This window comes from Solanum stenotomum, chromosome 7, assembly GCF_019186545.1.
Source record: "Solanum stenotomum isolate F172 chromosome 7, ASM1918654v1, whole genome shotgun sequence".
Taxonomy (NCBI): Eukaryota; Viridiplantae; Streptophyta; class Magnoliopsida; order Solanales; family Solanaceae; genus Solanum; species Solanum stenotomum.
In genome coordinates this window covers 45512225-45527203 of record NC_064288.1, presented here as the reverse complement: position 1 = coordinate 45527203, position 14979 = coordinate 45512225, and the positions used below count along the sequence as shown (strand labels likewise).

At 36.2% G+C, this 14979-nt stretch overlaps 1 protein-coding gene across 1 annotated transcript; it reads right to left on the bottom strand.

Moving 5' to 3' along the window:
- Positions 1 to 9254: 9254 nt before the first annotated feature.
- On the bottom strand, positions 9255 to 9866 carry LOC125869948 (uncharacterized). Its single transcript, XM_049550338.1, has one exon. It carries the CDS (start codon positions 9864 to 9866, stop codon positions 9255 to 9257), a length of 612 nt encoding a protein of 203 aa, XP_049406295.1.
- Between the last annotated feature and the right edge of the window lie 5113 nt (positions 9867 to 14979).

Below are 14979 nucleotides of genomic sequence, written 5' to 3'. Positions count from 1 at the left end.
GTGACATTCTGAAGACAACCTTCAGAACTCGGTATGGTCATTATGAATTATAGTTTTGTCTTTCGGACTAACAAATGATCCTTCAGCTTTCATGGACTTAATGAAGAGGGTGCTCAAACATTATTTGGATTTGTTCGTTATTGTCTTTATAGATGATATCCTCATTTAGTCTCGCAATAAGGAAGAGCATGCGACTCATCTGAGTATGGTTTTGCAAACTTTCAAAGATCTCCAGTTATTCGCTAAGTTCATCAAGTGTGAATTCTGTTGCTTTCCTTGGTCATGTGGTATCTAGCAAAGGAATCCGAGTGGATTCTCAGAAAATAGAGGCAGTGAAATAATGGCCTAGACCCACCTCTCCAATAGATATAAGAAGTTTCTTGGGTTTTGCCGGTTACTATAGGAGATTTGTTGAAGGATTTTCATCCATAGCTTCCCCATTGACCAAGTTGACTCTGAAAATTGTTAAGTTTCAGTGGCCAAATAAGTGTGAGAAAAGCTTTGCTGAATTAAAGACTCGGTTGACTACAATTCCTGTCTTGACCCTACTAGATGGTTCAGACAATTATGTAATTCATTGTGATGCATCAAGGGTCAGCCTAGGTTGTGTGTTGATGCAGCGAGGTAAGGTCATATCTTATGCTTCTAGATAGCTTAATGTCCATGAGAAGAACTACCTGACTCATGACCTCGAGCTTGCAGCCGTAGTATTTGCCTTAAAGATTTGGAGACATTACTTGTATGGTGTTCACGTAGATGTGTTCATAGATCATAAGAGCCTCTAGTATGTGTTCACCCAGAATGAGTTGTATCTTCGTCAGAGGAGATGACTTGAATTCCTCAAGGACTATATCATGAATGTGCTTTGCCATCCTAGTAAGGCAATGTAGTAGCAGATGCTCTCAGTAGATTGTCCATGGATAGTGTAGCACATGTTGAGGAAAAAAGGAAAGAATTAGCAAAATATGTTCATCGGCTTGCTCGCTTAGGAGTTGCTCTTACGGACATGTTAGATGGTTGAGTGATAGTTCAGAATAGATCATAATCTTTGTTGGTAGCGGAGGTTAAGGAAAAACAAGATATTGATCCTATATTACTTCAATTGAAAGGTGCAGTTCATAAACAAAAAGTTTAGGTTTTCTCTCAAGGGGGAGATGTTGTGCTTCGTTATCAAGGGTCGCTTATATGTTCCTAAGGTTGGTGAATTGAGGTAGCAGAACGTTATAGAAGCTCATAACTCAGGTATTCCATTCATCTAGGTGCCACCAAGATGTACCGTGATATATAGGAAGTCTTTTAGTGGAACGACATGAAGAAGAACATAGCAGATTTTGTGGCTAAGTGTCCTAATTGTCAACATGTTAAGGTAGAACATCAGAAACCAGGAGGTATGATTCAAGAGATTAACATTCTTACATGGAAGTGGGAAGTGATAAATATGGACTTCATTATGGGTTTACCTTATACTCGCAGACAACATGACTTAATTTGGGTGATAGTAGACAGAGTTACTAAATTCGCTCACTTCTTGGTTGTCAAGACTACAAATTCGGTGGAGGAGTATGCCAAGCTTTACATTAATGAGATAGTCAGGTTGCATGGGGTTCCTTTGTCTATCATCTCATATAGAGGTCCTCAGTTAACCTCTCAATTCTGGAATTCGTTTCAGAAAGGTCTTGGTACTTAGGTAAATCTCAGGACAACATTTCATCCACAGACGGATGGTCTGGCAGAATGTACCATTCAGACCTTAGAGGACATGTTGAGAGCTAGCGTGATCGATTTCAAGGGTAGTTGGGATGATCACCTACCTCTCATAGAGTTCGCCTATAATAATAGTTTCCATTCTAGTATTCAGATGGCCCCTCATGAGGCATTATATGGGCGTAGATTCAGATCTCCGATTGGTTGGTTTGAAGTAGGTGAAACAACACTGATTGGGCCAGATTCGGTTCATGAAGCTATGGAAAAAGTTTAGCTCATCAGAGATAGACTTAAAACAACACAAATTCGTCAGAAGTCCTATGCAGATGTGAGGAGAAGGGACTTGGAGTTTGAAATCAATGATTGGATTTTCCTGAAAGTGTCACCTATGAAAGGGGTGATGAGATTTGGCAAGAAATGGAGGCCCAGTCCGAGATATGTAGGTCCTTACAAAATCCTTAAAAGGGTTGGAAATGTGGCTTATGAGTTAGAGTTGTCAGCAGAACTAGCAGCAGTCCATCCAGTCTTTCACATTTCCCTGTTGAAGAAGTTTGTGGGTGATTCGGCATCGATAGTACCATTAGAGAGTGTGGCTGTGAAGGATAGTCTCACTTATGAGGAGGTACCAATTGAGATTCTTGACCGTCAGGTTCGTAGGGTGAGAAATAAAGAAGTAGCTTCACTGAAGGTTTTGTGTAGGAGTCAGTCCGTAGAGGGAGCTACTTGGGAAGCAAAAGCAACCATGAAGGCCAAGTATCCTCACCTTTTTCCTTCCGATTCCGTTTCATCTTCAGGTAACAGTTCCTCTCCAGTCTCTCAATTTACTCTTGTGTAAATTCAGTCTTAGTATCATGTTTCTTTAGTTGTTCTTGCATTTTCAGTATATTTGCATGTTCTTGGAACTCAGTTCAGTAATATTTCAGTTTATAGTACTTAGTGGTAGGGATTATAGCTCCTTCCCTCCATACTTAGCCAGTTCAAATTTCATTCGAGGACGAATGTTCCCAAGGGGGAGATAATGTAACATCTCGTATTCCAGAAACACCAAATTGCAGATTTTCAGAAGTTGCAGTTGCCACTAACGAGGACCACCTACAAACTGTAGGTTGAACCACGAATCGTAGGTGGGTCCGTGGTTGGCCACCTCAACTCCACCCAAAAATTTCAGAAATAGTCCAGAACCACGCCAGGGCCTACATACCTTAGGTGGGACCATGTTCCGTGGTTCAGGTTCGTGGTTCAGACCCCAATTTCCAACTCTCTAAAAGCTAAATGACGAGTGACAGGATGGGCTGTCAGTCGGCCTACAGTCCGTCGGTCAGGCCTATCGTTGGCCACGACAACTTTTAAGTTAGGGTCATTTTGGTCTTTTTTCCTATGCGTTGGGCACTTAAATTAAGTCGTTTAACCCCTAAACTACACCGATTTACTCAGATTAAGCCTAGTAAACCTACTCAGAACATAACCAAAACCTTTATTCACCAAAACTAGGGCAAAAAGGGAAGAAACAGTCGACCATGCCCTCTCCAAGAACGCAACAGGTTTTCTTCAGTTCTAGCCTCGAAATCAAAAGATTTCTCTATGAATTTTGTCACCAGGTATGTGGGATTTCACTAGTGGATTCCTTTCATCCACTAGGTCCCTAGAATTCAGTTAGATTCTTGATTCCCTATATATTGTTTAGACCTAGGGTTTCTAGAACTTTAGATAATTGTTGTGATTTAGCTATTATAGTGTTCTTAATCTGATTGTCATGTTTTCCTGTAATCATTGCTTAGTTCCCTGCATGAAACTCAGAACCCTAGTTGTGTAGATTCATTTAGTTCTTGAATTATACTAGCTAGGTCATATAAACAAATATACATGCCCCATTTAGATATTTCAGTTATGTTGTACTGTACACATTTCCAGTTAGGAGTAGGCTTAACACCAAGTTGGACTAGGTTCAACATACCTGTATAGTCCCAGAACTACGTCCCCCATAGATTTGTAAGTCCCCTCTGTGGGCATCAAATTTAGTGATCATGCCAGTCATGCCTTAATACCACTAGCAAGGTACATTGGGTCCTCTCAATGGGGCGTATACATCGGACTCCACAATTAGCTCACGTGGTTTTATGTCTGTTAATAGTAGCTCCCACAGTTAGACTTTAGTGCATATGACTAGGTTTTTAGTTTAAACTTCAGTATTCAGTCAGCATGTCATATTCATGATTTAGTACTTGCTCATTACATTCAGTTTAGCTTTTCAGTATATTTCAATAATTACATTCAGTTCAGATTATATCATTGCTCAATATGCTTGCTCAGTTTATATGTATGTTCAACTATATTTCCATATCCTGAATGCTCAGTACATTCTAAGTACTGACGCCTACTCTACACGCATCCTTTCATGATGTAGGTTCAGGTACTTAGCATCTAGATACGTATAGATCGGTTCCTGATCCGCAGTTCAGCAGCTTCAGTGGTGAGTCCTCATACTTTGAGGACAATAGACATGTTTTCTACATTCAGTCTTTTATTTTAGTTTCAGTTTTGCTAGAGTTAGTTGGGGAATGTCCTAGCCATTCTAGTCAGTAGAGGCCTTTTCAGACATAGTATTAGATTCAACTTTAGCTTTTGAGTGATTTTTCAGTATCACTAAACTCGTAGTACATTATATATATTCAAATCAGTATTGGGTATTCCCCATCATTCAGTTAACTATTGTTTTAAGCTTCCGCTTAATATCTTTTATTCAGTTGTTTTAGTACGCTTATGAAATGCCAGACACAGGGTTAGCTTGGTGTCACTCTTGATCCTAGGTCCCGTGTTACGTCAAGGGGGTAGCCTAGTGGCATGATACTTTCGAAGGATTTCTCCTTGCGAAGTTCCTCACTCTATGTGCCGTCGTACCCATATTTGAGTTCATGAAGACCACAACTTCCCTATTGGCCTAAGACGTCACTGCTTGAGCCAACAATAGAAAAACAGCCCTAAACTTCGTATTAGTCACTTGCTTGGCCAAAGGGTCAACCGGAGCTTGAGGAGGAGCTCCTTGACCAATATTTTCTCCCTCCGTCCTTCTAGAAAAAGCCCTTCGAGTAGTCATATCATGTAGACCATTGGGTAAGGATTCAGAGAAAGACCTTATAGAGTTAAAATCTATCGCAAGACTTAGAGTGAAGAAAGAAGTGAAGTTTCCTAAGCATTTAATAGCCTCTCATTTATAGATGTGGCGTGCTTCACACTTATGAGCAAGACTCTACTAGACGTGGTTTTGAGACCTCCTAGAACCATTCTAAACTTTGTGCTTTGATTAGATCGTTTGTCATGACCCAGAGGTACCCCTAGATGTAACAAGGTGTACAAGGCCCCGAGATGCCTCATACAAGCCACTTAGCTTTCATAACATAAGATAATAGAACGAGTGGAAATTTAAAACATTTTCAGCAACATCAAAGTTTCATACAGACGCGGAAGTCTATTACAATTTGTCTCAAAACCATCTAAAACATAAATATTTTGGGACACAACCCATACAACAATATTCAAAACTTTAAACAAAAGAACATAAGAGAAATGTTGGCTAAATCCTCGAATGCTATGAGGACTCACCAATCTTCAAGTCTTGCCTTTACTAAGATCCTAGCCACGGTGATAAGAGTCGAGATCATCGGACCCTACATTTGGAAAAGAAATATAGGTAAGAGTATGCGTTAGTACAAACATGTACTACATATGATAGCTTGAATAAACATCGACATAAGCATAAGAGTTAAACAACATAATTCATAAACCATGATCAATGCAAGTGAATATCATCTCAAGACATACTTACGATACTTCCTTGAAGTAACCTTGTTTCATCTTAACCATGCTAACTTGATGTGAGAAGCAGTCAATTCTTAGTTGTTCTTACTATCCATGGAATGCACGTCATCTTGATAATCCAAGCTAAGTCATTGTCCATGGAAGAGCACATTATCATGCCAATCCAACCTATCCCATCGAAATGTCTCATCTCCTTACCAATCCAAGCTACCATGGAAATGTATCATCTCCTCACCAATACAAACCACCATGGAAATGTATCATCTCCTTACCAATCCAAGATACCATGGAAAGGTATCACATAATTACCAATCCAAGCTATCCATGGAAAGGTATCACATTACAAATCCAAGATATCCATGGAAAGTTATTACATTACCAATCGAAGCTATCCATGGAAAGGTATCACATTACCAATCCAAGCTAGGTCTTATTATCATAACTCATAAGTTCTGAGATTCATTTTAGATGAACAAGTATTTCAACCTAGAATCATTCAATGTGAGAAAACCATTCACATTCATACATAAGAAATTTATGTGGGAACTATCCCTTCCACAACAATTACATCTAAATCATCAATTCATAATAGAAGCTTTACTCTCAAGGCCCTACACCTCATACTCATCACATATTCCTAAATCTCAATACAATTCTAATCATAAATTATCATATATGCTTCAATCTCAAGCAATTCTCAATGTATCTCATCAATCCTATAAGGATACATCTAAACCCACAAACTTTCCTTTCATGGCATAAAATCCAATTACATCATGAATTTCATCTTTCTAGCTATGGGTTAGGCATGGGTACATGCAAATTCATCCTAAAAACATGTAATCCTATCAATTCATGCATAAACAATCATAACGTAATCATTTGGATCAACATTCATTAATACCCACAACTTTAGAAGAAAACCTTAACTCAAATTGGGGAATTTTAGGGACTTCATGGAAGAAATAATTTCATGGATGAAAAACCATCATACCTTGATAACAAAGCCCACAAATGCTTGAGGATTGGAGGCTTGACCTTGATCCTAGCTTGAACTATTTCTTCTTCTTCAAGTTCTAGAGAGAGAAATATTTGAGAGGAAGACTTTGGGATTTCTTTTGGGTTTTGGAAATAATCACTTGAATATGTTAGTTTTGGGGTTAAAATCACTTATATAGGGGTCCTAGGCTTGGGTAAAATGACATAGTGGTAGTCTAATTAAAACCGGAAAAGACCCAAAAGCCCCTAACTTTCAGTGAACTGCCCCATCACCACGTGAGGCTCCACAAGCCGTGGTGGCTCTCACAAGTCGTGGTGGCTCTCACGAGTCGTGGTGCTATCCGTGGTCTTGGACCAGTGGCTTGGCAAACCACCCCTAAACCCCTCTCAACCTAACTCAGGACCACACCCTCTCCCACGGCAGGTGGTGGCCTTCACGAGCCGTCTAGTGGCTCGTGGGGAGGGTCACATTTTGGGCAGACTTGGAGGGCTCACTGCCTCACCTCCACGAGTGTCACCACGGGACGTCTTGGTGCTCGTGGAGGTGACCTTTCCTTGGTCACTCACTGCCTAGGTCCATGGGCACCACCACGAACCGTGGTGCCCTTCACGACCCGTGTGGACCTTCGTGGAGGGTACCAATGTCAATTTCTCTAGCCCTTGACTTTGTACTTAGCCCCTAGCTTAGCCTACTAGATTCCGAGGTGTTACATTATCTCAATCTAGAGAAAGTGCTTTTAGTTCTCTTATTGAACCTACTCAACTTAAAGTTAAATTAATCGAGCTAGTAAGCCACAAATATTTAATAATAATTAGAAGTGGGGGTTGGGGAATGTATGCATGAGGAAGCTGCAATGAATGTCTAGTTATTTTTATGTATTTACAAACACCACATAACATAACTAGTGGTGATAAGGCAGAAGCTTCCCTACCACTGCCTTCAATTAACTAAACACAGCTAAAAAGATTCCAATTTGCAGATCTGAGGAAGACTTTTAATTTATTGCTGAGATTGAAACTTCCAACTATCTTCCTTTCATATTATTTAATACAACTAAAAAGGACACTGATTCATAATCCAAGACATATGTCTTCTCAATATTCAACACTTTCACTATATTATTCAACTACTACTATTATTTTAATATTATCATAAATTAAGATCTACGAAATCCTTAATTAATACTATTCAGTATTAAAATACAGAGAGAATTATTGCATTAAGTATAATTACATTGTCGCCAGATTCTTGATATTGTTCCTTTCGCTTTTAAGAATCGCAAATATACCTGTAGCTATATGGTCTATAAATAAATGAATGGTCTATTAAATACCTTTTATGAAAAAAATATACTATAGGTGTAAAAATAATATTAAATTACATTAATGAAATTTAGAAGGTGTTTGGATTGACTTAAAAATTGGTCAAACTTACTTTTAAGTTAGTTTTTGACTTCTGAATGCGTCGGCAAATATAAAAATAACTTAAAATATGTTGAAGAGTGTTTGACAGAGTTAAAAATAACTTAAAATAAGTTTAAAATGACTTAAAAAAAGTTAAAAACCAAAAGTAGGTTTCTCCCTATTTTTTTATTTTTTTACTTAAAAGTCATTTAAGTTTGACTTTTTTGTTTTTTGACTTAATAACTACTCCCTCTGTCCCACTTTATGTGACTTACTTTCCTTTTTAGTCCGTCAAAAAAAAAAAAGACACATTTCTATATTAAGTAACAATTTGACTGTAAAATGTCTATTTTACCTTTAATGAAACTATTTATATCCACACAAATTTCTATCATTCATTTTGGACCACAAATTTTAAAAGTCTTCCTTTCTTTCTTAAACTTTGTATCGAGTTAAACTACCTCACATAAAATAAAACGAAAAAAATATTTTTTTTTTAAGTCAATTCAAACATACTTTGGTAGGAAATCGTCGTGTACCTAGCTAATTTCTATCATGACACAATGAACGTAACACTATGCAGATATCATTTTGTGATGATGGAAGTTGAAACTGAAAAAGGAAAAGACAAAAAAGCAGGAAGCAACTAGTAAAAGTTTTACTGTGCTTATAAGAAGAGCCCCTAGTAGTGGAGTTCACTTTTAACGTATTAATTTTTTCATTATTTTTTACCTTCAGCATTAATCAGTTATTTTTTAATTAATTCTCAAAATCGAAAAGTAAATATCAATTAATACTCTCTATGTCCCTAATTAATTAATACTCCCTCTGTCCCTAATTACTTGTCCACTTTTGAATTGACACACCTGTTAAGAAAACAATAATTGACATAGTGAGTTTATCATTTTATCCATATTAATTATGAATTTGATGAATTAAAAACTTAAGATTTCATTTTTCAAAAGTAATTAATTGAAGGTTTAATAGGTAAAAGAATTTGTCCTTTCTTGATTTATCAAAATGAACAAGTAATTAGGGACAAGTAAAAAAGGAAGTGTGAACAAAAATCTAAACCGAATAATTGATAGACGTGCAAAAACAAAATGTGAAAAGAAGAAATAGTAATAAAGTTAATTAATTACATTCATCATTAGAGATAATGTTTGCAGAGTGCAAACAGCCAAAGTTGACACAAAAAGTCCAACACATAATTCAAACACAGAAATTAATGACCAACTAGGCATATTGTCTAGTAATATGACTAGACACTTTTTTTTTTCAATTCTCACAACTTTTTCAAACACAAAGAAATAACATAATTTGAACCATAATTAGTTAGATCTACGCCCACCAACAATGGAAAACAAGGCCTTTTTCAGCATAAATACAGAATTTCCACTAGATTTGTTATTACCATGACATAATTTCGATGCTGGCGTTATATAATCATCAAAAGATGACGCTTGGCTACAAAAATGACGCCGCTGTAAAGGAGTTGTTGGTGCAGAGATTGATGAATATTGTGAAGAGGATGACCATGATAAAGTAGATGAAGATGAATATGAAGGAGATGAAGGTAACGGAGATTTTTTGTGATTAAACTTCATGATTAAAGCATGAAATATCTTGGATCTAGAGTTATTTTTAGTAGGTTTTTTGTTGTTGTTAGTATTAGTGTTGGAGTAGTAAGAAGGAGGAGGTGTAAGAGGAGGTAAAGATGTTTGAGGAAATGTATGTTTAGGAGTACCAGGTTGTAATTCCCAAGTGAAAGGAATAGAACTTGGAACATCATTATAGTAAACTCTAAAAGAAGGAATAGAAGCACAAGCTTTGGAGTTTTCTTTTGAAAGAAGCTTTGATAAGAACTTGTTGTTGTTGTTGTTGTCGCCGTCTTCATGTTTGATTCTGAATGATTTCTCTATGTTGCTTCTACTCATCACCATCTTGATTATTCTTGGCTATGGAGAGAGAGAAGTGGAGAGAACCAAGAAAAACTTCTTAACTTCAAACTTCAACTTGAATACTTTGGTTATATAATATAATGGAAGGGCTTTGTACATATATATGTAGATATTTAGTTTATAATAAGGAGGAGGAATTATTTATTATTGAAATGAAGATTTGTACATGTATGGTATCTACAGTAGGGCGTAGTGAAAGCAACTTTGCTTGATTATAATAACATATCTCTTTCACATATAGAGATTTTTATTTGGTCGTGGAACCAATAACATTTGTTTCGTGACATCAGAGTAAATAGTTGCAATATGAACTTCTAGTGTAGGTAAAGTAAGTTGCAAATACTGGCAAAGCCAATTGATTTCCCTTAGATAACTAAGAAATTATATTGTATAGGTAAATTTTGTTCCCTTTATGTATATTGTATAGGGCAAAACTGGATTTAGTAGAAGGAGCGAACCACACTATGCTGTACCTAGTAAAATCAACCTCTAGGGAATAGTTATATGCAACCTGGTGAGAATGAAGAAGATCATACATGGTCTAATGTGAACAACCTCGAACGCCTGTCCATAAAGCACTGGCATGCGACAAGGTATTTTTATGTGGGAAATGATGAGCATTTTATATTTTTATGTATGGTAAATTACCGAACAATCGAATCAAATCGAATCGAAAATCTCTAACAACCAAATCGATAAATATATATTTCTATTTGATTTAGTTTTAATAATTTAAAAACCAATTAAATTAGTTTGATTTTGATTTTGACAATTAACCGACCCAAACCAACCCGTGAACACCCATACCCATCAATTAGGCTGAAACCTTTAGTAGCAATCCCTATGTCCCAAAACTACATGTCATCATGGGTTCTAAAGGTTCACCTTTCAGACCAAGCTTGACACATAAGTCCTTTTGGACATTAGTTCAGTGGATCCATGTCGGTCAGTGTTTGTATCCTTAACAAGGTACAGAGCGCCCTCCTAACTAGGACACAAGTTGGATTCCGTCTAGCTCAGACGGAGTATGTCGGTTATAGTATCTTCCAGAGTTCAAACTCAGATATTGCATGACCTCGTATTTAGCTTATTTAGAACATCATTGACCAGTTTCATGTTTATTACTTAGTTATTGGAACAACCTATATATATCAATTTCATATTCAGTTTAGCATCTCAGGTTCATAATATTCAGCTCTATAGATTATAGTGCATATCTCACATGCTCAGTACATTCAAAGTACTGACTGCGTACTTTTTTTTGCTTTATGTTATTCATAATATAGGTTTAAACACTCAACATCAGGCTCATGGTTAGTACAATTGTGTATCATCTCAGCAACAGAGTTTGGTGACTCTTCAATCTATGAGGACAAGACCTAGTTTAATTTCTTTATTTCAGTCATTCAGTTTTCAGATAGTTAGAGTTAGCTAGGGACTTGTCCCAACAATTCATCTTAGTAGACGTGTTCAGAAAAATATTAGTTTCCAAGTTTATGATGTTGTTCAGATGATTTCTGTTATGGCTATTAAGTTTGTTTTGGATTTACTTATATCATTAAGATTTAGATTCCGCTTAGTGTGTTATGACCTAGGAGTACCCCTAGATGTGACACGGCGTACAAGACTCTGAAAATCCTCATACAAGCCTCATAACATAAGATAATAGAAAATGGACCAAAAATTTAAAACTTTATCCATACAATCGAAGTCTTTTATAAAAACAAGTGGTAGTCTACAACACTTTGTCTCAAACCATCTATAACACTTGAATAAATCTTTGGGACGTAGCCCATACAAAAGTCTAAAACATAAAAGAAAGACTCAAAGGACATAATAGTCAAGCCCTCGAATGCTATGTGGACTTACCAACTTCTTCTTCTTGATCTACTATGATCCTAGCCACGAAAATGGAAGTCGATATCGCCAAACCCTACACTTTGTGAAAAAATGTAGAAGAAATATGGATTAGTACAAAAATGCACTAAGTATGATAGTCATGCATAAAAATCTTTGAAAACATGCTAAAAGGGACATTTTTGTTGAATGCATGCACTTGCTAATTTAAACCATCATTTAGAAAGTAGTGGAGAAAAGACATAAAGTCACCATTGAAGTTGTCCCGTATTTTCAAAAAGACACCTTAACTTTGCGGTTGTCCTATTATCCCACGAAACTATTTCCAACAACTATAAATACACCTTTTTTACAGCTTTTGTAATCTCATAGCTTGTGTGCGTGTTTCACCTCAAATAAAATAATATAGTTTTATTTTTCTTACTGATTTAATAACGAATTGGGTAAAATCCTAACTCACTCACATTTTGATCCTCAAAATCTTCTGGGTCAAGTTCAAAAAGCATAGACAAGCTGTGAGTACAAACTCAAAAACTTCAATGTAAATGAGTGCATTAACTAATTTGGGTTTAATACATATAAATTGTTCTTGATGGGTTGTTGCATTTTGTTGACGAAAGAATTCAAAGGCATTGAGATAATTTTAAAATTTCAATTGATGGGTTCTTTTAGCGTCGTACCGTTGTAGCTCTATTTTTTGTTGTTGTTGCAGAAGATGAAGATGGAATGAACTAAAATGGAGTTTTTGCAGAGGTGGAAAATGAAAGATTTTGGATATGAGATTTTTGTGGAATCCTTCTTTTTCACTGTTTACATAACAGTGAAAATTTTCACTTAGGAATCGTATAAAATCTTCTTAAACTCTTAAGTAAATATGAAATTGTTCTTCGACAACCACCATGAAAGGCATTGACCAAGAAATCCTCTATTTCTTGAACTTTTTTTGAAAATGGAGGCTTACAATCTTGCTACGTGGCATTTTTAGATTGGTTTGAGGGTGATTTTTTCATTCACGCGCCCCCAATACGTGAGATTACAACTGCTCTGAGAATGGGTTAAAATGGTGTATTTATAATTGTTTGAAATAGTTTCATGGGGTAATAGGATACCCGCAAAGTTAAGGTGTCTTTTTGAAAATTCGGGATAACTTCAGTGGTGACTTTATGTCTTTTCTCAAAGTAGTGTGAAAACACAAGTCATAAGCATAAAAGACATCGTGATAAGACATATACTATAACATATGGTATATTACAATCACAAGTAGTGAGTATAAAATATCATTAGGAACATATACATAGTCAATACAATCTAGTTTTAGCATGACATAAGAGAAACACTTCATGAGCCACCTTAAGGCAAGCTTGTGCAATGCATGTTTAGATCCTCATTCATACTAAACAAATCACTTTAGATCCTCATTCATGTTTACCATCTTTTAATCTCATCCTTAGGGTATTTCTCATAGACAAGGAAGCATTCACTTTTAGTCAACCACCACAAGGGAAGCAACTCATAGCAACAATCCAAGTTAGCATACAACATTACAAGTAGCCTTAACATCAAATGCAATTTCCATTTAGTCAGAAACACATTCATTACATGAGTCATCATGACAAAAGAGGAACCTACCACAACTACTCTCAAAGCCTACTTGTGCAATGTATGGATGAAATCACGTACCTCCACCCACACTAAGTAGTATTTCTTGAGTAACCATAGTTTATCCTAGACTTGACCTTGTGGGAATTAGCTTTAACCGACATAGACCATGTGAGATTGCATGGAATCCGGTGTATGCCCCACACCGAAAAGGGGTGTCCTACTTGCCTAAGGTAGAACTAAAATGTATTAGCTTTTAGGTGGATCCACTAGCTAAATAACCTACGAGGGCGCGCAGTTTATGGGATAAGGAGATTTCTTCTAGAAATCCAACCTTACTTAACGGAGGAGATTCCATCTCATGAGATTAGTATTAGAAACCCCGTCTTTTAAATTGACGGGAGAGACTCTATCTCATTTTCAATATCCACTCGGTGCTAAGCATAATTCCCATGAACTATTTATTGAATCCTAACTTGTTTCATTAGGATAACTCATTAGATCATGCATGAGAATAACTTTCACAGTCCATGTCTTCATGTTAGATTCCATTAGGTGAGAACTTGACTTTCAACCTAGAATCTTCAATATGTGAGAAGAACTTTCACATTATGATCATTATGTATATATGAGAATAAACTTTCAATCAACACAATAATATAGTTAATAATCATGTATAAGTGTGTATGTGAGAATGACTTTTCAACAACACAACAATTTGGATTATAATCATGATTATAAAGTATACACATGAAGCCACAATTAGACATAAGTCTCATGTTTTACCCCTCTTGGATCAAGGATCACATTCAACCAATCACATTTAGGGTTACTACATTAAACATGGAAGACAACATGATTCAAATAACTTAACTAATACAATAAGAACTCATAATGTTCATCTCACCACCATTCACACAACATCACAAAGTCACAAATTGGGGACATGGGGGTTCATGGGTTCTTGGAGAAAATTCAACATCAAAATCATAGAAATTCCTCAATTAATACATAATTCAAGTAATCAATTCACTATATTTATGGTTTTATAACATTCTACTAATATACATCAATACCCCACTTTAAGATCCAATTTGAGAGATTAGGGTAATTCATGGATTCATGGGAGATTTTATCATAAAACTACCATTAAACAGAAATTCAATCATAATATAAGATAATCAAATCATAAAAACGGTTTTAGAAAGAATCCATGAGTTGGAGTAAAAACCCTAGGTTTTAGAGACTTTCTAACTTTTGAATTGAGAGTTTGAGGACTCCATGGAAGAAATCTATCCACGAATCAAGGACTACCATACCTTAAGTGAAGAAATCCAACAAATTCATGTCAAAAAGCCTCCTTCTTCAAGTCCTAACTTGATCTTCCGCTTCTTTTTCTTCCTTGGAGTTCTAGAGAGAAGATTTTGGGGACTATTTGTTTTGATTTGGGAAGTTAGGATTTTATGAAGTGTATAGGTTAGTTAATGACTTAAAAAGTCTTATATAAGTCTATTAAAACAATATAAAACGACCCTACATTAAACTAACTTAATTAGGAATTTACCTAAAGACCCCTATATTGGCCGAAACTTGGACAACATTGCAAGCCCCATTCACGCCCACCATTCACGGACCGTGA

Coding starts and splice junctions, on each gene's coding strand:
- LOC125869948 (XM_049550338.1), bottom strand. CDS start 9,866: ATGGTGATGAGTAGAAGCAACATAGAGAAATCATTCAGAATCAAACAT.